Raw genomic sequence first — 23,363 nt, 5'->3', positions numbered from 1 at the left:
CTTCTAGGTTACCAGCGAATACAAGATGTAGTGGGGGATGATGACGCACCTGCTTGACTAAAGGAGTCGGTGCAGTGCAGCAGTACGGAGCGCAGTCCCGGGCACTTACAAAGCAGAGGTCCAATGTACGTCCATTCTCGTTAATTTGCCGAAGAGTTGCGCTACTGTAGTTGTCCAAAATACAACTGGCATTGTTAATAAGCGCAGATTTTTCGATATCCAATCGTAGAAAACCATTACTTGCTTGGCACCATGTCAAGCCAGGTAAGTTGAAGTCGCCCAGTATAACGATATCATCAGACGGGGCGGCGATCGAGGCGATAAAAGAAACGGAGGAATGATGTACATCGATCAGGCTGGAATCACGAATTCTGTCAGGTGGAAAATACACAACACACAGGAACAGATTGCGATCGGCAAGTTTCACTGATATCCACACTTGCTCAGAGCTCGCCCACCGGTCATCGTTGATCACTCGGGCTTTTATACCACGGCGAACGGCGATAAGAACACCACCGCCTGATGTCTTGTGGCTGTTGAGGGCATTGCGGTCACAGCGGTAGACATCGAATCTTGAACCAAAGACCTGGCGAGACAGAGTACGGTTGTCGAGTCACGTCTCGGTCAAGGCGATAATGATATATACTAGAAGAATTTCTGTTATATTTTCTGTTATTTTACCAACTAACGAGACCAGCGTTATAACACAACTTGTTATCATAACAAAGTAACTCAGTCTGTAATAATTTTGTTATTTCTTTCTGATCGGGATGGTGGCCGAAAACAAAGCAATGTATGGCACGGAAAAAATAGACAAATCACAACGCTTGGCCTGCATGGCCATAACAGGAGCAATGTATAGTACACCAACAAAGGCCATAGAGGCAGCTCTTAATAAGCTTCCACTGCATCAATACGTGCATGGAAGGCAAAAAGAGTGCACAAAGGCTCCGAAGAAACAATAATTTTCTTGAAGGCAATCTTTTTGGGCATCTGAGTATACTGAAAGATTTCTTCATGAATCCATTAGTAGTAATGAATGAAGACTGGATGGAAAAAAGCCTAAACCTAGACATACCGTACCAAATGGTCGTAACGGACCGTCGAACTTGGGAGATAGGAGGCCCAAATATTGTACCAGGATCAATTAATTTCTACACAGATGGATCAAAAATGAACGATAGCATCGGAGCTGGAGTGACTGGTCCTGGGCTTGATGTCTCGATACCAATTGGAAGATGGTCAACTGTTTTCCTTGCAGAAATATATTCCATTTTAGAGTGTGCAGCTATATGTTTAAAAAGGAACCATAGACGCGCACGAATTTGCATATTTTCTGACAGTCAGGCACTAAAATCCTACGAATGCCAATCCAAACTGGTGTGGGAATGTATGACACTACTGAAGCAACTGGCTGATAAAAACCAGGTTTATCTGTACTGGGCACCAGGCCACTGTGAAATCGAAGGAAATGAAAAAGCCGATATACTAGCTAGACAAGGCTCAAACTTACCATTCATTGGACCAGAGCCTTTCTGCGGGGTGTCCAAATGTGTACTACAAATGGAAATCAAAAAATGGGAGGAAGATGCAATACAGTCAAACTGGATTGCAACAAATACTTCAAGGCAATCAAAACTATTTATAACTCCAAACAAGCGAGTTATGGAAAAAATACTAAACTTAAATAAAAAAAACACTAAGCATTGTTATTGAGCTACTTACGGGGCACTGCCCGGCCAGATATCATCTGAAAAAGATAAATCGAAGTCAAACAGAAGTCTGTCGGTTTTGTGACTGTGATATAGAGACCTCTCAACATTTGCTCTGCGACTGTTCAGTCCAGAAAACAATATTTCAACAAGGTCATACTAAGTCCATGTGAAATCTGATTCGAAAATCCCAACGTGGTAGTTAAATTCATTCTAAGAATTATACCACACTGGGGTACTTCGCACCATCAGACAACGACAGTTACCCTCAATGGTAACTCGTCGACCTGAACCGATGCGATATTAAGCAGAAGTATACCACAATAGATCAACTCAATGGCGCGGTGGTTCCAAATCCCAACAACAACAAAATAAAGGGTTTTGTACAGGACACGACCACGGTGACATTAAAAATGTAGCTTTTTTCAAGAGCGTGCAAATGAATTTTATCTATCACACATATCGACTCACGTTCTTGCTCACTCGCCTGTTTTCATATGTTACAATTTGCTATATACCCTCCCCACTAAAACATAATTTATTGAAGGTCTTTTAACGGTAATCTATTAATTAATCAAGTATCTCACTAGGTGATTGGCATTATTTGGCTGATCCATCTAGTAAAAATAGGCTGGTCTGTCCAGAAAATATATTCAAAAGAAAAGTTCCATATTGAGAACCCACGCCCGCCAACGGAAATATACAGATTCTCCATGAAATATGAAATTTCATTTTGCATTTAAATGTACTAATGAACTTAAGTAAACAATTTTAAGGTTAAGTATTTCTTGATCGATTAGTGGTGGAAAAAATGAAATTATTTGATAAATTACATTGTAATACAACGTTCGCACTACCAGTTAAAACGAGTTTTTTATGCTATCTTGGTGACATTTTTCTTGTTGCTACATTTATTAAAACGTGTTATAACTCTGTAATGTAAACATTGTATTATTAAACCAATTCTGCAGCGTTTTATGTTATATAGGTGTTTTATGTGGTAATAGGACTGACATAATTATATCTTCAGTACAGCGGTTTGTTTCATAATTTAAAACAGATTTATTTTAAAATTTAAATTAGTATCCCGAGCAAATACTCATGGGTTCAAACACCACATAGCCCCTTGAAAAGACCTTAAACATGGTCCGTGCCAAAATTCCCAACCATCAAGACACCATAAAATGGTCTCAATAACCCATAAATACACCACCATATGGTAATTTAAATGGGATCTACCGCAAATGCAAATGCCAACGTTGCCGAAAATCGATAGCGCTTATTGCATCGCCCGGAGACGATGTTGCTCGTATGGGATAAGAGCAACAACTGATTTAAACGGACATGCGTCGCTTCTATTTATGACTTTTCGTGTTTCATTGAGTCACTAAGCTGCCCACTATTGGCGGCTGTGTCTGAGAAATCTGCCTCACGAATGATAATTTTCCCGTTTTTCAGGAACTTTTTAATTTTACCAATTTCCAAAAGTCTACTTTTATTGGAGAGATATTAAATTATTACCAATATTTAAGTTAGGTGTTTCTGAATCGGTTGGTGTATGAATGATTAAAATCCATCTAGTAATATCGGATTTATAAGCGTGCAAACCTTACATAGTTTCGTTACATGGGAGATAGTTTAGATTTTAGAATGACACCTAGCCCCAGATGGTGGAGTAAGACATTTTTAATGACAAAAAAGACCCTTAGCTCAGCCAGATCACGGTCCAAGCTAGTGATCGCGTGCCGAACCCAAATCGAAGAACTAAGTATTGTCAACACTATCTACCTTGTCTGGGTGCCCGGACATTCTGGTATTACTGGAAATGAATGGATTGACGAATTGGCCAGGGCAGGTTCAGAGAATGACTTCGTTGGTCCTAAGCCCGCCCTGCCAATTTCGACAAATTGGATAAGGGAAAAAATACGGTCCTGGGCTTCGTGCGAGCACCGTCATTATTGGTGAAATCTACAATCTTCCATTTCCAAATTCCGAAAGCAAAACTCGGTCAACCAGCCCTGGTCTTCCCTATTGAATATAACACACTTGTTTTCATCTTCAGAGTAACAAATGGAATGGCACCGCAGTAACTGTGTAGCACTGTTGTGTACGGAAGAGATGTGCACTGGTATGAAACCAGACAAGCCGGAAATCTGAGATTGAATGGGCGCCAAGAAATCTTGTACGCAGAACTCCTTGTTTTATAAGGCCTACAATTTGTTCAACACATTACCAGAATAGGCCAAGCGGACTAATAACCTAAGAGAATTTAAGCAGGCCTGCAAGATATTTATGAAGCAGAGGCCTTTGGATTTATAAGAGAGAAGGATGGGAATACACGGAAGTGAAGTAATATTGAAGGAATCTCTCACGAGTTCAAACTTTTAAGGGAACATTCATAAATTACGTAACGCAAAAATTGTCCAAAATTGACTGCCCCTCCCCCTTGTAATAAATTGACACAAATTTCTTTATCCCTTTTCCCTATTACGTAACAAATTCTTTAAAAAAAATTTCTTCAGTAAAAACACGTTACGTAACGTCCTAGCTTACTCCCATTCCCCCAGCACCGTCATTATTGGTGAAATCTACAATCTTCCATTTCCAAATTCCGAAAGCAAAACTCGGTCAACCAGCCCTGGTCTTCCCTATTGAATATAACACACTTGTTTTCATCTTCAGAGTAACAAATGGAATGGCACCGCAGTAACTGTGTAGCACTGTTGTGTACGGAAGAGATGTGCACTGGTATGAAACCAGACAAGCCGGAAATCTGAGATTGAATGGGCGCCAAGAAATCTTGTACGCAGAACTCCTTGTTTTATAAGGCCTACAATTTGTTCAACACATTACCAGAATAGGCCAAGCGGACTAATAACCTAAGAGAATTTAAGCAGGCCTGCAAGATATTTATGAAGCAGAGGCCTTTGGATTTATAAGAGAGAAGGATGGGAATACACGGAAGTGAAGTAATATTGAAGGAATCTCTCACGAGTTCAAACTTTTAAGGGAACATTCATAAATTACGTAACGCAAAAATTGTCCAAAATTGACTGCCCCTCCCCCTTGTAATAAATTGACACAAATTTCTTTATCCCTTTTCCCTATTACGTAACAAATTCTTTAAAAAAAATTTCTTCAGTAAAAACACGTTACGTAACGTCCTAGCTTACTCCCATTCCCCCATATGTAACAACATGTCACAATTAACCGTACCCCCTCCCCCTAAAAGTGTTACTTAATTTATGAACGATCTCTTATCCAAAGATATCTGCTCGTAAACCTTCCATACTACAAAAGATGTGTGTGAGTGTGAGGATGGCCAGCTCAGGAAAATAAAAGTGACATACAAAAATAATATTCCAATGCAAATTCGATCTTGTTTTTGTACTCAATATAGATTAATGCATCCTGAAAAATATAAGACACCCAACAGCAGCTTTTTGACGAGAAAAATAACTTTAGTATGTTCACAATTTTATACCACACCATTTTTATGTTTTTATGTCAACGCTTTCGTCACAAATAAAATATATAGGTGCTCAAATTTGGATTTTAAACTTTAAGATTTAACTTTGTACAATAGGTAATAACCTCTTTCAATTCAATAAAATCGAAGAAAATTTAATTTCAATGTGATTTTGATTTAGAATAAATTAATAAAAACTAACTTACAATTTCTCAGAAAGTTGAAAATTTTCGAGGGAGAGGGGGTCCGGAAGTCAAGGACGCTGCCCCTGGATGCGCCCCTGTTCTAAAAAGAAGAAATCTGTGTATTTTAAATATTTGATATTAATATTATTAATTTGCATATTCTTTTAACACGAGAAATCAGTTACAATTGAATGGGCCTAACAATCCCAAAGGGCCTAACCCCATTTTTCATTTTTTTACAAGAAATGGAAAAAACTTCCGCATTTCCAAATTAACGTTGTTTTTACTGTAAAAAATACATTATTTTATTAGTAGTTCATTAACGTATGTTATCTAAAAAAATAAGATCGTTGCATGAACTACCTTTCAATTCACGAGTATTTTCGTAGCTCGAGGGGGTAACCCCGAGGGTACCTAGCGCCGAAAAGGGGGCAACCCACAATTGACACGTCTGTTCGCGCCTCTGTTCAGCGCTAATCACTGCCAAGTAAAATTGTCCACACCATTTCATTATAATCGAGCAACATCTCCAGTTGCTCGATTATAATGAAATGGTGATTATAATGCTAGTTGCATGAACATTCTCGAATGAACGCCAAATATTCCATTCGTGCACGATCATCACACACACAGCAGCAGTAGCAGCAATAGCAATAATAGCAGCAGCAGCAGCAATACATGCGGTGCGGTATTGCATCATCGTCAGCGAGTGTGAGTGACCTAACGATACAATCGTATGATGTGGGAAGGAGATGACAGGTAATCTATGTGTGGCATCGACAAGCATCGCGGATGAGCCACGCGTTTCTAGAACGTGTGGCGTGTAATATAAGTACGCGCGTTCTGCGCATCGCAGCAACCAGTTTTATTTCGACATGTAATGTATTAAGTGCGATTAAAGAGTGGTTTCCAACATACAGTCCGCTAAAGCTGTTTGTGGTTTGTTTTGAGTGGTCCATCTTAGAGTTTTATTTGTCTGCGGACAAGTAAAAATATCGCCAGCCATCAACAGCAAGCTGCAAATTTCCCACATCAAGGGCCACCCCTAGGCTCAAACATTGGTCCTTCGAGTCGGATATTAGGTCCATCGTTCCTATTGCCACCGTGACTTCTGGTGTGATTACTGAGTGATTAGTGATAATCAGTGATAAACAGCCAAAATGCCGCCCAAAAGAACCCCAGTGAAAAATGCTGATGTTGATAGTGCTGAAGATGTCAGTGCGCTTATTCACTTCCGCGAAATGACGCAAGCAAAAGTGGTCAGGATTGAATCCATACTGCAGAATGCCAGAGTGGAGCAAACCGAGCTCACTCTTCCACAAATAAAAACATTTGTGAAGAAGTTAGAAGCAGCCTACGCCGAGTTCACTAGAAATCATCAGCGAATCATTGAAAGTATTCCTGCAGCCAAAAGAAAGGAACACAGTCAGTGCTATCTGCAATTTGAGGATCTTCACGACAGTGTATCCATTTTGCTCGAAACATGGCTCGAGGAAATTTCCAAGACACCAGTGGTTCCGCCACCCTCACAGTCCATCGTCAATCAGCAGCCGGTGATTATCCAACAGCCACTCCCACTAGGAGAGATTCAAGATGATGTTCCGGGATGTGGTGGACCAATCCAACGAATCCACCCGCATCAAACTGTATCATCTTGAAAAAGCACTCATCGGAGATGCTGCAGGTATAATAGACGCAAAACTATCAGCGATGGAAACTATTAACGGGCATACGATGAATTACGAACGCTCGTCGAATCTTTCATCAGCCATGTGGAGAACCTCAAATTTCTTGGCCAGGATTTCACTGGAGTTTCAGAGCAGATGCTGATTTATATACTGGCTAGAGCGCTAGATGACGAAACCAAAATACACTGGGAGTCAACAATCAAGCGTAGGGAACTGCCTACCTATGACGAAACCATTGCTTTCCTGAAACATCGTGTCGACGTACTAGAGCGATGCCAAAACCAACCACAACGCAACGAATTTTCCATCAAGCCACAGCATGTCAATCCCGTACCACAAACCACCAAGACATCATTCCATAGAGCCTACACAGCTACAACACCGCCAAAACAAGGACCTCGGTGTGACTTCTGTGTGTGTAATTATTTTAACTTTTCCAACCAGGTGATTTGCTCTGACTACGAGGTTCTCAGATGTGATCGTAGCCCTCTCAACAGCAACAAATCTTCCGGTGGCGGTGTTTTGCTCGCTGTGCGTCGTGGATTAAAAGTTCAACATATAACAAATGACGCTTGGAGCAGCATTGAACAAGTATGGGCAGCGATAAAATTGGGAAATCGAACATTATATATGTGTGGTTTATTTCCCTCCCGATAAAATTCGCGACTCTGCACTAGTTGATTCTCATTCTGAATCATTGACTTCTGTTTCCGCGGTGGCGTAACTCACTGACGAAATCATTCTACAATAAAGTGGCGTTCCGTTCATAACGGATTTCTACAACCGGACCCAGACGAATCTGTTTTTCATCCTGGCAGCATTACTCTTCTGGATGGCTATAGCACGGCTACACTTCAGCACATCAACAGCACCACGAACGAGAACGACCGGATTTTAGATCTATGCTTCGTTAATGCCAGAGATCAATCGCCGCATATTTCCACCGCCCTCACCCCGCTAGTAAAGTATGTTCGCCACTACCCGCCTCTACATCTTACACTCCAGGACGTACCACCTATGAAGTTTTCGAGCCACGCGCCCACCGTGTGTTACAATTATACGCGGGCCGACTATAGCAGCATTTTGAATATTTTACAAAGTATTAACTGGGATTCTGTGCTAAGCAAGGATGATGTGAACTCCGCCGCTGAAACGTTCTGCCACATAATGAGCTACCTTATCGATCGTCATGTCCCAAAGTGTAATCAACGAAGTGATCAATCCCCCTGGCAGACAGCCGAGCTACGTCAGTTAAAAACTGCGAAAAGAGCAGCATTACGAAAGTTTACCAAACGCCGTACCTTGTCACTGAGAGCTTATTATGTAAGGCTCAATAACGATTTTAAAAAACTGAACAGTTTTTGTTTTTCAAACTACCAACGAAAAATGTAACGTAAGCTTAAGTCGGATCCTAAATCGTTTTAGAGATACGTCAATGAGCAGCGGAAAGAAACCGGCTTACCTTCTACAATATTTTTGAATGGTGAAGTTGGACATGATTCACAATCCTTAAGCAAATTGTTCGCCTCTAAATTTGCGAGTGTGTTCGTCAGTGAGACTCTGTCCTCGCAACAGATTGACGTTGCAGCTAGCGGCGTGGCCCAACTCGAACGGTCAGTGAGTGAGATTCGTGTGGAGCACTCGGATATTGTATCAGCAGCATCCAAGCTTAAAGCATCGTCATCTCCTGGGCCGGATGGTGTCCCTGCTGTGTTTTTGAAAAAGTGTATATCTGGTTTGGTGGAACCACTCTGTCAACTATTCAAAATGTCACTGACAATCGCGATTTTTCCTCCATTGTGGAAAGAAGCTTTCATCTTTCCTGTCTACAAAAAAGGTGGTAAGAGAAACATTGACAATTATCGAGGAATTTCTGCGCTCTGTGCCATTTCCAAGCTCTTTGAGTTAGTCGTGGCGGAGTCAGTGTTTTTTTATTGTAAGGAATATATTTCTAAAGACCAACACGGATTCAATCCGAATCGATCTACGTCGACGAATCTACTATCTCTAACCTCTTTTGTGTCCGAAGGATTCGATGCGAATCAACAAACTGATGTTATATATACTGACTTATCTGCAGCTTTCGACAAAATCAATCACGATATCGCAGCCGCTAATTTGGAAAAACTTGGCTTCAGTGGATCACTCCTGCGATGGTTTCAATCCTATCTCGTAGGCCGTCAACTCAGTGTGAACATAGGTGATGCATACACCAAACTGTTCTCCGCAACGTCTGGTATTCCGCAAGGAAGTCATCTCGGACCATTTATATTCACTCTCTATTTCAACGATGTAATCTATCAGCTGAAAGGACCACGGTTGTCGTATGCAGATGATCTAAAAATTTTCAACAGAATTAGGAGCCGAACGGACGCACAATATTTGAAGCAGCAATTCGACACTTTCAGCAGATGGTGTGAAAACAACCGAATGATTCTGAATCCGGCGAAATGTTCTGTGATATCGTTCTCCAGAAAAAAAGATCCCATTGAGTTTGAATATAACTTGTCTGGAGCTCTTGTTTCCCGGGTGAGCTGCGTTAAGGATCTTGGAGTGCTGTTAGATTCGAAACTTACATTTAAGAATCACATTTCGTATGTTGTTGGTAAAGCATCGCGAAGCCTGGGCTTCATTTTCCGTACGGCTAAATCCTTTACAGACATTTACTGTCTCAAAAGCCTATACTGCTCTACGCTGGAGTATTGTTCGGCGGTCTGGAACCCGAATTACATGAACAGCAGCGATCGAATTGAAGGCGTTCAACGAAAATTTATACGATATGCTCTTCGACGCCTGCCTTGGCGCGATCCTGTTCGTCTACCAAGCTACGAGAGTCGGTGTCAACTCATCCAGCTCGATACTCTCCAGCGTCGTAGAGAAACTGCAAGAGCCTTATTCATCTCTGATCTTCTGTCAGGACGCATCGATTCTCCAGATTTACTAGAGCGAGTTAACATCCAAGCAAGGTCCAGAACGTTACGCGGAAACGTTCTTCTGAGAGTGCCGTTTCGACGAACTATTCAAACAGCTAATGCCGCTATCACGGGAATACAACGCCTCTTCAATCGTGTGTCGCACCTGTTCGACTTTCATTTGTCTCGGATATCATTAAGAAATCGATTCCTGCAGTTTTTTTAGATGTAATTAGTTTAAGTCTCCATCATTGGGGCCGAGTACGGCCTGTAGATGTGCGTGATATATAAATAAATATATAACTTCAAGTGTCCGTCATTCAGAAAGTTATCGATCAGCCAGCGTTTCGCAATGGTGAGGAGGAAAAATATTTGTTTTAACTGCCTCCGAGTTGGACACCGATCGATACAATGCCACTCCACTAAGTCATGTTTCAAATGCCAAAAGAAACACCATACCATGTTGCACTATGAAACTCCGTTGCAGAATGTTGCGCCACAGGGAAGTTTTGTAAGTCAACCAACAAGCTCGTCGATAGCACTCGAATAAACCCACAGTGAACGATTTGGTAATGAGCCATCTTCGCACAACCACTCCCAGTTACAGAAAACTCCTATGCTTCTTACGGCAGTTGTCAATGTGCGAGATCGCAAAGGAGGAGTTATTTCTTGCCGCGCCTTGTTGGACAACGGTTCCACGGTAAATTTAATTTGTGAATCAATGGCGAACCGTTTAGGTCTGGAAAGAAAACCAGTATGTATCCCTATTACTGGCATAGGAGAATCAAAAACGTACGCCAAAGACATAATTCTTGCAGAAGTTCAATCCAGAACCAGCAATTTCAGCATGGAGATAGAATGCTTGGTCGTTCCCAAAGTAACGGAAGTGATTCCCTCAACGAAGATAGATATATCCAATTGGCCGATACCAGCAGGTTTTCAAATGGCGGATCCGCAGTTCCATACGCCCAACCATGTTGACATACTCATCGGTGTATCCAAGTTCTTCCGTTTGCTAAAATCGGGATTCTTCCAAATGGCTGATGACCTTCCGGATCTTCGAGAGACCCATTTCGGATGGGTAGTCGCTGGAGATATAGGAAAATCATATTTAGGACGCCCCACAACCAAAATGTCATTTCTTCTGATTGAGCGCAACCGGTTTCCTAAGCATGAATATCCTAAATATTCTGGGAATCCATCCCAGCCCGGGGGAGTATGTTCGCGCCTCTGTTCAGCGCTAATCACTGCCAAGTAAAATTGTCCACACCATTTCATTATAATCGAGCAACATCTCCAACTAGCAAGAACATTCTCGAATGAACGCCAAATATTCCATTCGTGCACGATCATCACACACACAGCAGCAGTAGCAGCAATAGCAATAATAGCAGCAGCAGCAGCAGCAATACATGCGGTGCGGTATTGCATCATCGTCAGCGAGCGTGAGTGACCCAACGATACAATCGTATGATATGGGAAGGAGATGACAGGTAATCGATGTGTGGCATCGACAAGCATCGCGGATGAGCCACGCGTTTCGAGAACGTGTGGCGTGTAATATAAGTACGCGCGTTCTGCGCATCGCAGCAACCAGTATTATTCCAACAAGTGAAGAATAAAGTACAAGTGACAGAGTGAAATTCCAAATAAAGTGTAAAGTGTAAAAAAGTGTTTTCCATCCAATTAATCACACCCAGTAGCGAGTAGTTTCTAACATACAGTCCGCTAAAGTTGTTTGCGGTTTGTTTTGAGTGGTCCATCCTAGAGTTTTATTTGTCTGTGGACAAGTAAAAATATCGCCAGCCATCAACAGCCAGCTGCAAATTTCCCACATCAAGGGCCACCCCTAGGCCCAAGCAACGTCCTTTCCTTATATTTCATTTTAGAGTTATGGTGTCTTTGGCAAAGTTGTTGCATGACATCTAGCGTTTTATTTTATCATTTCATATTAGTTCGAAATTCAGTCGCTAGGGCGGCGCTGTTATCAACTTTTTAATGGAACGAGATAGAAAGATGGTGTCTTCGTCAAAGTTGTATAACAGGTAATTATAAATATATCTTCTGAAGATACCAACCTTGCAGGTTCGACAAGTTTTGAAATATGGCGCATTTCTGTAAGTAAAATTTTTAACCAAAAAATGCTGTATCTGGAATCATACAGTACCTACAAAGTTTGCAGCTTCAGAAGATATATTTAAATGATAAGACCTATAACTATCTCGAAGATACAGCATTTCTATCTAGCTTTATTAAAAAGTTGATAACAGCGACGCCCTACCAACTAAATTCCGAACTAGTATGATTCAACCGTATAAAGCGCTAGGTGACATACAGCAACTTTTCCGATGACACCGTAACTATGTAACGAAATATAATAAATTATTCCTCTTTTTTTTAATTTTTCGAACACCGTTTTCCTCTTGATCCCTTATTGTTCGGTCAACTTTCAATGTAGAGACATGACACTTACACTGCAATTTCCGAAAAATTATGCTCAACAGTATACATTTCTTGAAGAAATATATATTAGATAGAAAATAGCTATACATAGCAAGTATGTGAGCGGCACTCACTTCAGGAACGATTGTTTGGGCCGAAACGTCAACGTATAACGTAATCCAACTAAAAATAGAATTATATCGAGTTCACCGATATGTGAGCTACAACATAACATTTACTGATGGCGAATTGAAAAGAAAAACCCAAATTTCCATAAGACACAATGTGGGGTTAGACCCTTTTATACGCCAGCAATACATTCAATAAATAAATAATATTAGAAGCATATATCTGTGACCAAATAGAGCTTTCGGCTTACTGAGTGTCGTTCGGGAAACGAAGCTAATCAAAGCATGATAGAGGATAGATCTTCAATAAACGTTCATTCGTTATATAGACATACTCTTGAACGCAAATGTTTTGCTGTTCCTTCCGAGATTGCTATTTATTCTGTATATTAAAGATAACAGTGATGAAACTATATCTTGTAAATATTTTGGTATTCTTGCACAGATATAACTTAAAATTAATTCAATATGCGCACAGATATACATTTACCTTTTCTATTTGTCCATTTCTGTGTTTCTTCGCAAGTTTTGACAGTCGTTGCATTTGATCATTACAGAAGTCGTTACATTTACCGGGTGTTGCCGATGTATATTTGCCGTCACCTTTTACTTCCGGCCATATTTTCAAGTCGTATAAGCCCTGAAAAGAATGAACGCATAAATGTGAAGGTTGAGTTTCGGTTATCAATTTGTTATTATTTGACAGGCCCGTGCGCAGAAAACTCAACGGAGCGGGTTTTTGGTCCTTGTATAAGAAAGGTTTAGAAACTCTCAAAAGTGTTTTGACATTGAAAACGTGTTACTCCACTATCTGGGACTAGGTGTCATTCTAAAATCTAAACTATCTCCTGCAACGAAGCTATGTAAGGTTTGCACGCTTATATTTCCGCTATTACTAGATGGATTTTAATCATCCATACACCAACCGATTCAGAAACACCCAGTTTAAATATTGGAAATAATTTAATATTTCTGCAATAAAAGTAGTCTTTTAAAAATCGGTAAAATTAAAAACTTCACGAAAAAAGGGAAAATTGCCTTTCGTGAGGCAGATTTCCCAGGCAGAGCCGTCAATAGGAAGCACCTTAGTGGCTCAATCAAGCACGAAAAGTTATAAATAGAGGCTACGTGTGCCTGTTTAAATCAGTTGTTGCTGAGTCAAACCACGTCAAGCCTCTAAATTTCCACAAAATAGTCGATTTTTATGAAAAATATTTTTTGTGTAGGGGACATGGAGTATAACTTTTGGTATAAATATTCTGTTAAAATTGATTTTTCTGTTTAAATTATGAGCGATTAAAATTCAAAAAATGATCGAAACGATTTTTTTCAATTTCTTATTTCTCTCAAATTACTCTAGATAATTGGATAAAATTTTGCACACTTTTAAAATGATAAAATGATGATATATATTTACGGGATATTTCATTTAATAAGCAGTACTTCACATATAGTTTTAAAAAACAATTTAAAATATTTTCGTGTTCTCGGCCCCACAAAAAATCAAAAAATATATCAAATGACGCGGAAAACGTTCACCCAGGGTTGCCACTATTTTTCAAAGAAAATCTGGCAGTTCAACTAAAAATGTCTAGCAAAATCTGGCACTTGACAGCGACCTCAAAATAATCGAAATTTGGTTTTGTAAAATTTGGGACATTAATATCCAAATTTTCAAAATGTGGGTGTGTAGCAGCTTCTAAAACTTAAAAATCTGGCAAAATAAGAGGTTTGTCTTTTTGTCTGGAAGCTGCCAAAACTCTGGTTGTGCCAGATAAATCTGGCATAATGGCATTCCTGTTCTTCTTCAATAATCTGTAAAGATATTTTTGTCCTTTTATTCCTGTCCTATTGCAACATGCGGTGCATTTCGATGATGCCCCCGATAATGCGCTAGCCACAGCACACGCGAGTTCGACCAACGGGCATGTTCAAACTTGTATTCAGCACCTTGCGGTATCTATCACTCAGCACGTGGCATCTTCTGTTGTATAGCAAATCGCATCTTCTATTGTTTAGAACGTCGTCAGTTCTGTTGTTAGTTTAACATGTGTTAAATAAAATTAGAGTCATAAATGAGGTTTTGTAGTAGTAACGAGTACGATACATTATCAATATATACGCTTTAGTGCAGCGGTTCTCAACCTTTTTCGTACCATGGACCCCATAGAAATCACCTTGGGTTGCGGCGAACCCCGACGAATAAATATCGATTTTGTATGGTATCAATATATTAATTTCAGTTTGTTAGGAAACAAGACTTAAAATTTCAATCTGCGCCATAAAAAACGATTTTAATCCACCTAACAGTGTGATGAGACATTTCTATCACTCACTTCGAATTAATAATATATCGATTGAGAACATTTAGAACATGATGTATCGCGATGTTTTAGATAACACATATGTTCAAGCCGAAGAAAAGGGTAGATTCTGGCAACAAAACGTGATCCACAAATCAATAATTGTCATCTGTCTTTTTATCCCGTATCAGCGTTTATCACTGTTTCACATTACCCGATCGTTATCAGCAGGTAGTAACCAGCAGCTTTCGGATATGATCGTTTATTATATTCACCACTCGAGATCGCTATCGTTCAATATAGTAAAATGAGTTAGTCGAAATACACCCGTTGTTGAAACCGCATCTAAGTAGATTTACTGAATAAGCAAGTAGAGCAATAAATTATAGGGTGATGTGCCTATTATGGCAGTAGAGCCTATTGTGACCCTATTTCGTACCCCTTGGTTTCGAACCAAGCATATGAGATAATGACACTATCGATTTGGCTAAAACAGGTGAGAAAAAATAAGCTCAAGTTTTATTCTTTATTTGTTGTGCACATATGTATTTAGAACTATCATCTAAATCCAACTTTTAATTAAAACAAAATCACCTTACGTAGTGAACCGAAACTGGATGCAACGGCGCTTAGCAAAATAAACTTTTACGAGCCAGCATTTACCGCCTCATATCTCGTTGTTCCAGCACAAATATACTAAACATTGCACTGATACATACCTTTATTTTAGCTGGAGAACCTTTTGACGATAATTTCACTTTAAAATCACTCGTCAAACACTAGAATAGGCCTAGTGTTATAATAGGATAAAACTAAATACGGGGGTTCCTATTATTGGCATGTTTTGCTGATACACTACCACAATCAAAACCAACTTTTTGTATCCATCATACAGAAAAGAATCACCAGTGCGGCCAAACCAAAACATGAACTTGTAAATATAATGTAATGCAATTTCAGGTATAAGTAATCAATTACTTCAAGTTATTCAACTAATTGCTGATTGCAGATATTTTATTTTCATCTGCACATACAATTCGGATCGTGAGAAAGCAATGTGTGGTGAAACTTGTCATTCCAGTTGCTAACCTTCGAATGGTTTTTTCTGCGTGCGCAATTCTGGGCGCTCTTCTACTAACAGCTGATGAGTTTCATTGATGTGCGTGATGTTTACGTTTGTTTTGATCGGCTGAAAAAAGCAGAATGATTCGTTTTACAAATCACACGTTGGCGTCCATGATTTGGATATCTAGTTAGAATCGACGCAAATGGAATATGAGGCATTGCGTTTCAACTAGATTGTTTTTCGATGAGGTGGAAATTGGCACACCCATGAGGCGATAATTGAATCGTTGAGGTGGAAATAGATGCACAGAATGGAACATTTATTTTCATTTATGCTGAAAATTGAGGCAATTCTGCTAAATAAGCATTATATAGATGTTTAAGAAACAGTACACTGATACTTTATTCTGAAAAGGTTATAGATAATATGGCTTCTTTTAAAGTTGTTCAAAAAATAGTGCGACCCTCTCCCTAATGGTGCCAAAATAGGCTCATCACCCTAGTTTGATTAAAAGTTATCGTGATTTTTCGATACCGAAGTTCAATTTCACTTCTGTGACGGTGAAATTATATTGGTTCAGTAACAGTAGCTAAAATCCGTCGGACAACGCCGCGAGTGAAACTGGATGAAATCGTTCCCAGTTCAGTTCGTTATTAAAGTGTCGCCTTCACACGCGTGTCAGTTGTGATTGAATTGAAGACCAACACTACTGCTTCCCTCGGTCCCAAGGTAATTCTCGAACATTTTTTGGTCCTTCGAACCGGATTAACACTCGGAATACCAAGGGGGTAAAAAAAATGGGAACGCTTACTTTGACCGGTCATATCTCAGCCGTTACATAATCGATTTTAAATCTGTCTTCACCAATAGAAAGGTATGTCTCTTGTGAACACGTCGAATTAAAATAGAAGAATAGAGTTGTCTACCGTAAGTTACAGTAAAAAGAGTATAACAAAGTCAGTGAGAAAAAATGGGAACGCTTCTTTGACTTGCCATATCTTAGCTGTTTGCTCACCAATTTTAATTCTTTCGTCACCACTGTATAGGTAAATCTTTTATAAAATCAGTGAACAAAGAATGATGGAAAACAAATTTGTATAACCAAAGTAATTGTAAAAACAGTAATTGAGAGTCAGTACAGACGAAATGAGTTTTTCTGTTCAAACAATCGTATCTCGACCGTTTGTCAACCAATTTCAATTTTCCTTACACCAATGCAATCCTTAGAGCTTCTAGACTTGTAATATATGCAATAAATAGTAGATTTTCAAAAAATACTATACTTTTTCGAGTTTTTAGGAGATAGGATTTTTACAATGTACGTGGCATACGGTTGATTGAAATTCTTTGCGACTTGTTAGTTTTACGGTTTGAAAATTGCTTGTTTACTCAATAGTTCTACATATTATACATGGATATTATTATATCAAAATGTTTGCACAAACGTGGAGAAACACAATATTGTATGTAAGTTACTAAATAATAGAGTGTATTAGGACGATTCAGTAAATACGAAGAAGTTCAGAATTTTAAAATATTCGTCATATAACTTCAAATTTGAAGCGATGACCTATACATTTTAATACGGCTACAATTTCTGAAAAAACACATTTTCATATTTTCTCAAAAAATAGCCAAAGGTACGTAGAAGTACAGAAATTTCATTTAGTTGGCAAATAACGTCGAATTCAAAGTGATGGCCTATACCTTTTTATATACCAATCGATTATAATTAATTTTGGTTACAATTTCTGGAAGACCAATTTTGATATTCTCTCAAAAAATAGACAAAAAGTACGTAGAACTACAGTAATTTCATTTAGTTGACAAATAACTTCAAGCATTCAAAGCTATCACCTATGCAATTTAGACACCAATCGATTGTAATTGATTTTGGCTACAATTTCTGAAAAAAAACAAATTTTTATATTTTCTCAAAAAATAGCCAAAAATACGTACAAGTACAGAAATTTCATTTAGTGGGTAAATAACGTCGAATTCTAAGGAATGATTTATACTTTTTTATACACCAATCGATTGCAATTGATGGCGGTTACAATTTTTGAAAGAACACATTTTTATATTTTCTCAAAAAATAGACAAAATACGTAGAAGTACGGAAATGTGATGTAGTTGGCAAATAAGGTCAAATTCAAAGTGATGGCCTACACTTTTATATATACCAATCGAATGTAATTGATTTCGGCTACAATTGTTCAATCGTTGCTAGAAAAATCGTCGGTGACTCTTTCCACTCGAGCAAAACCACCAAGCGAACTTTTCTCGCTACGCTCGTCGTTTCCTGACCTTGTGCACATCACAGGGTGGATTCGTCGATTTGTGCACAATACAGGCAGTGTATCACATAGACGCAGAGGTACATTGTCGTTCGTCGAATATGTCAAGCAGTCACAACTTTGGTCCGGTTGGCACAGCAGGAGAGCTTTCCGGAAGAAATCGGTCACTTAGTAAAAAGACGACAAGTGCAATCATCGGCCATACTTATTACGTATGATCCCCAGCTAGTAGATGGAATTATACGCCTGGGTGGGCGGTTAGCACACGCGCCCATCCCCGAAACCCGCAAGCATCTGACGTTTTTACATCATCAGCACCCCCTGACCAAACTTAGCATCAGTCATTATCATCGGAAATTGTTTCACGCCGGTCAGCAGTTATTAATAGCATCGATCAGGGAGAAGTTTTGGCCCACACGCATTCGGGACCTCGCTCGAAGAACAATCCACCAGTGTGTGCAATGCTTTCTTAGCAAACCAAAGGTACACGAGCAGATCATGGCAGATCTACCCTCTGTCAGAGTAAATCCAGCAGCCGTCTTTCAGAAAGGAGGCGTAGATCTCTGCGGCCCGTTCTATATTCGCTATCTCGCTCGCCGCAGCGTTCCTATTAAGTGTTTCGTTGGCATCTTCATCTGCCTTGCAACCAAAGCAGTGCACATAGAGATCGTCGCACACTTATCTACGCAGGCATTTCTCGCAGCATTCAGAAGATTTGTAGCCATCGTCTAGTGGTGTGCGACAACGCCACAAACTTTGTGGGAGCAAACCGGGAGCTTAAGGAACTCCGCCAGCAGCTCAATGAGTTCCAATATTCAATGTTCCAATATTCAATGATTTGTACAGCAGAAGATGATGGAATCTAGTTCAAATTTATTCCGGCCAGATCCCCCAACTTCGGAGGGTTGTGGAAAGCGGCTGTGAAATCATTTAATGGTCATTTCCGTCGAACAATTGGCAACAATCCATTATCCTACGATGAACTTCATACAATAGTACAAGAAGTGGCAGCTATTTTGAACTCCCGACCTTTGACACCGTTAAGAAACGACCCGCATGACTATACAGCCCTGGCTGCCGGGCACTTTCTGACTGGCAGACCACTCACCGCTTCAAGAGGTTCAAGAGGTAATACACTCCTCCGCCGAGGGTGTGGCGATTGCCAAGATCAATGGTGTGTTCTATTGCAGCTGCTACGCCCCACCAAGGTGGCCAATAGAACAGTTCTACCAGATGATCGATAGGCTCTCGTCGGACCTAGTGGGCCGGAAACCGATAGTCATAGCTGGAGACTTTAACGCTTGGGCAGTGGAGTGGGGCAGCCGCTGTACAAATAGCAGGGGTCAAGCGCTAATGGAGACGCTTGCGAAACTCGATACTGTGCTAGCTAATAATGGCTCCGCTAGTACATTCCGTAGAAACGGGGTGGAGGCGTGGATTGACCTAACATTTGCCAGCCCGAGTCTGGCTCCAGGCATGGAATGGAGGGTAGACGAAGGCTACACCCATAGCGATCATTTAGCACTCCGCTTTAAGATCAACTATGGTGTGCAGCATCCGAGGGCGGGAGATCCCTGTCAGGTACGCGGGTGGAAGTCCAATCACTTCGACAGCGAAGCTTTCACCGCGGCCCTGGGACTGGAGGCCAACACCGACAGTCTAAGCGGGGATGCGCTGGTAGCTGTTCTATCACGCGCGTGCGACGCCACTATGCCGAGAAAAACACTGCCAAGAAATGGTAGATGCCCGGTATACTGGTGGAGTGCCGAGATTGCAGCTCTACGGTCAGCCTGCCTCAGAGCTAGACGTAGGATGCAAAGAGCTCGCACCGAGGATGCAAGAGAGAACCACCGTGAAGTGTTTCGAGCTGCAAAATTGGCCCTCAACAAGGCCATTGAAAGCAGCAAGAGAGCGTGTTTCGACAACCTATGTGAAAGTGCCAACGCGAATCCGTGGGGTGACGCCTACAGGATTGTGATGGCCAAGACCAAAGGGGGCTCCTCACCCCTGGAACGGTCTCCGGACCGGTTGGCAACGATTATCGAAGTACTCTTCCCGCCTCGAGCCACAAGCCCCTGGCCACCTGCACTACGAGACAGTGCGGGCACGGTCGAAATGGTGGCTCCAGTGACGAATGAAGAACTACTCGCAGTGGCTAAATCCCTAGCAATGAACAAAGCTCCAGGGCCGGATGGAGTTCCAAACAACGCACTCAAGGTAGCGAGCATAGCGAACCCGAACATGTTCAGGCTAGCTATGCAGAGATGCCTTGACGAGTGCAGTTTCCCCGATAGATGGAAAAGGCAGAAATTGGTGCTGTTGCCGAAGCCCGGGAAGCCGCCAGGCGACCCATCGGCGTACAGACCAATCTGTCTGATCGACACGACTGGCAAACTGCTTGAGAGGATCATCCTCAACAGGCTCACCCCGTACGCGGAAGGTACGGACGGTCTGTCAAGCAACCAGTTTGGCTTTCGGAAGGGTAAGTCCACAGTGGACGCTCTCAACTCAGTGATAAATACTGCCGAGATAGCGATCCAACGGAAAAGGCGAGGTATTCGATACTGTGCGTTAGTGACACTTGACGTGAAGAACGCATTCAAAAGCGCAGGCTGGGATGCCATCGCGCTCTCGTTACACCGGCTTAGCCTACCGGTGGGTCTGTACCGGATCCTGGAAAGTTACTTCCAAAACCGCATACTGCTATACGAGACCGATGCCGGTCAGAAAAGGGTTCCGATTACCGCCGGAGTCCCGCAGGGCTCGATCCTAGGCCCGGTGCTATGGAACCTCATGTATGACGGGGTTCTGAGATTGAAGTTCCCTCCTGGGGTCAAGATCGTCGGCTTTGCCGACGACGTAACCTTGGAGGTCTACGGGGAGTCAATTCCTGAGGTAGAACTAACCGCAGAACACGCGATTAGCACGGTGAAGGAATGGAAGAGCGCGAGAGGCCTGGAGCTCGCTTATCATAAGACGGAGGTAGTTATCGGCAACAACCGCAAGTCGGCACAACATGCAGTTATCCATGTGGGAGAAGTCGTGATCACTTCACAGCGAAGTCTGAAGTCTCTCGGAGTCATTATAGACGACAAACTGACCTTCGGCAGCCATGTCGACTATACGTGCAAGAGAGCGTCGACTGCTGTTGCGGCTCTATCGAGAATGATGTCCAACAGCACAAAGGTGTGCGCCAGTAGACGTAGGTTACTGGCAGGCGTTGTCGTATCTATCCTCAGGTACGGCGGCCCGTCATGGTCAAGAGCACTGAGGGTAACCAGTTACCTACAGAAACTGGAGAGCACCTACCGCGTGATGTGCTTCAGAGTGATATCTGCCTACCGCACGGTATCACACGATGCATCCTGCGTGATAGCGAGCATGATGCCAGTCGGGCTGGTCATTCGGGAAGATGAGGAGTGCTTTGAGCTACGTGGAAATAGGGGAGCCCGCGAGCGCACCAGGGTGACCTCGGTCGCCAGATGGCAGCGTGAGTGGGACAACTCCTCGAAAGGTAGGTGGACCCACCGGCTGATACCTAGCATATCGAGCTGGGTGGGAAGACCCCATGGGGAAGTTCATTTCCACCTGACACAATTCCTGTCAGGCCATGGCTGTTTCCGACAGTACCTCCACAGGTTCGGGTACGCGGAGGTCCCAGTCTGCCCGGACTGCCCAGGTGTAGATGAAACTGCCGAACACATACTGTTCGTATGTCATCGGTTCGACGTCGAAAGAAGAGCAATGCTTGACGTCTGTGGCTGGGACACAACCCCTGATACCCTTATTCAGCGGATGTGTCAATCGGTGGAGAAGTGGAACGCAGTCTCGGCTGCTACCATCCATATTGCCAGTAGGCTACAGGTAATCTGGCGAACCGAGAAACAGACGACGGGCACGGCTAAAATCGATTAGCGCTTTGGCAGCCAAGCCAAGCTTTCGTGCAGCGGATCTGGCGAAAATGGAAGACAGAGTACTTATCGAGTTTACAAGCCAGAACCAAATAGACCAAGAAGCGGGATAACATAAAAATCGGAACGATGGTCCTTGTCAAGGAGGAAAACTTACCTCCCCCGAAATGGAGATTGGGACGTGTGGCGGAAGTATTCTTCAGTACGGATGGAACTGTCCGTCGTGACTGTCCGCACCAAGGATTGTACGTACAGGAGGGGCATTGCCAAGATTGGTGTCCTTCCCATCCGGGATAACATCGAATCTCAACACGAAGAGAACTAGTTCTCTTCCAACAAGGTGCTTAGGCACCGCGGAAGCCTTCAAACGAAGAGCTCCCGCAATCTAGTTAAGTTTTTTTCATCATATATTTCAAAAAGCTTAAGGAATGTTCATCCTCCATAGCTATTCCTGTCTACGTCCCGGCCCAGGACAGCGATACTTCAAGGTCATCCAGTTCGCCACATTTCCAATCCGTCAATCGCACTTTATCTATGTCATCTGTGTCGTCTCCCCGAGCATGTTTTCTCGTCACGGTTAAGGTGCATGGTACCATTCATGGTAGTGATCACATCAAATTTCGTCACATCATGATAGTACTGCAGCTTTATTATCCGAATAAGTTTCCCGTCGTGCAATGGGCCCGTTGTACGAAAGCAGCGCCAGCAACCGATTGGTCGTCAGAAGGTTTGGCCAACCAAATCTGATGGTCATCAACAGCTACGTTGCAGCATCGCAGAAATTCCAGCAGTACGTGATGATTTCACTCTCATCCAGTATCCTCATCAGCGTCATCGGTGCAATCGGAACCCGTGGAGGCCTCCACTCCAGGCGAGTTCTGTTAAAGTTATAAATTTCAAATTAAAAACCACTCTACTTTTACTAGAAAATGTTTGATGTGACCTACCTGCATCCCGGGGACAACGCCAGAAGGAAGGACGGCGGCAGTATGATGCACTCCTAGCAGCAAGTTCGAGCACAATATCAGCAGTCACTAAATTATCCGAAATTGTTCCTGATCAACAAAGCTCATCGATGGCAACATCAGACCATCGCAAACACCGCAGCTGATAATCCGAAAATGTTCCAGTCCAGCGAATATAATTCCCACCGGTTTCAATTCTAAGCTACATTATTCAATCGAGACGAACCTACAGTGTAGCTGGTACGTGTCATCACATCGCAGTGAAACAGCAACAAATTATAGAAC

General features: G+C 41.9%; 1 protein-coding gene across 1 annotated transcript in view; it reads right to left on the bottom strand.

Annotated features, from left to right (window-relative positions):
* LOC131691080 (phosphatidylinositol 3-kinase catalytic subunit type 3) overlaps window positions 1–23,363 on the bottom strand; it is a 431,803-nt gene that overhangs the window by 306,579 nt on the left and 101,861 nt on the right. The window contains exon 4 of the mRNA XM_058977268.1: window positions 13,027–13,176. Within this exon, the coding sequence (XP_058833251.1) occupies window positions 13,027–13,176 (150 nt within the window). The remainder of the gene's footprint in view (window positions 1–13,026; window positions 13,177–23,363) is intronic.

This window comes from Topomyia yanbarensis, chromosome 3 (assembly GCF_030247195.1).
Source record: "Topomyia yanbarensis strain Yona2022 chromosome 3, ASM3024719v1, whole genome shotgun sequence".
In the NCBI taxonomy this organism is placed as follows: Eukaryota; Metazoa; Arthropoda; class Insecta; order Diptera; family Culicidae; genus Topomyia; species Topomyia yanbarensis.
Note: the sequence above shows the minus strand (reverse complement) of the source record. Positions and strands in the feature narration are given on the sequence as shown.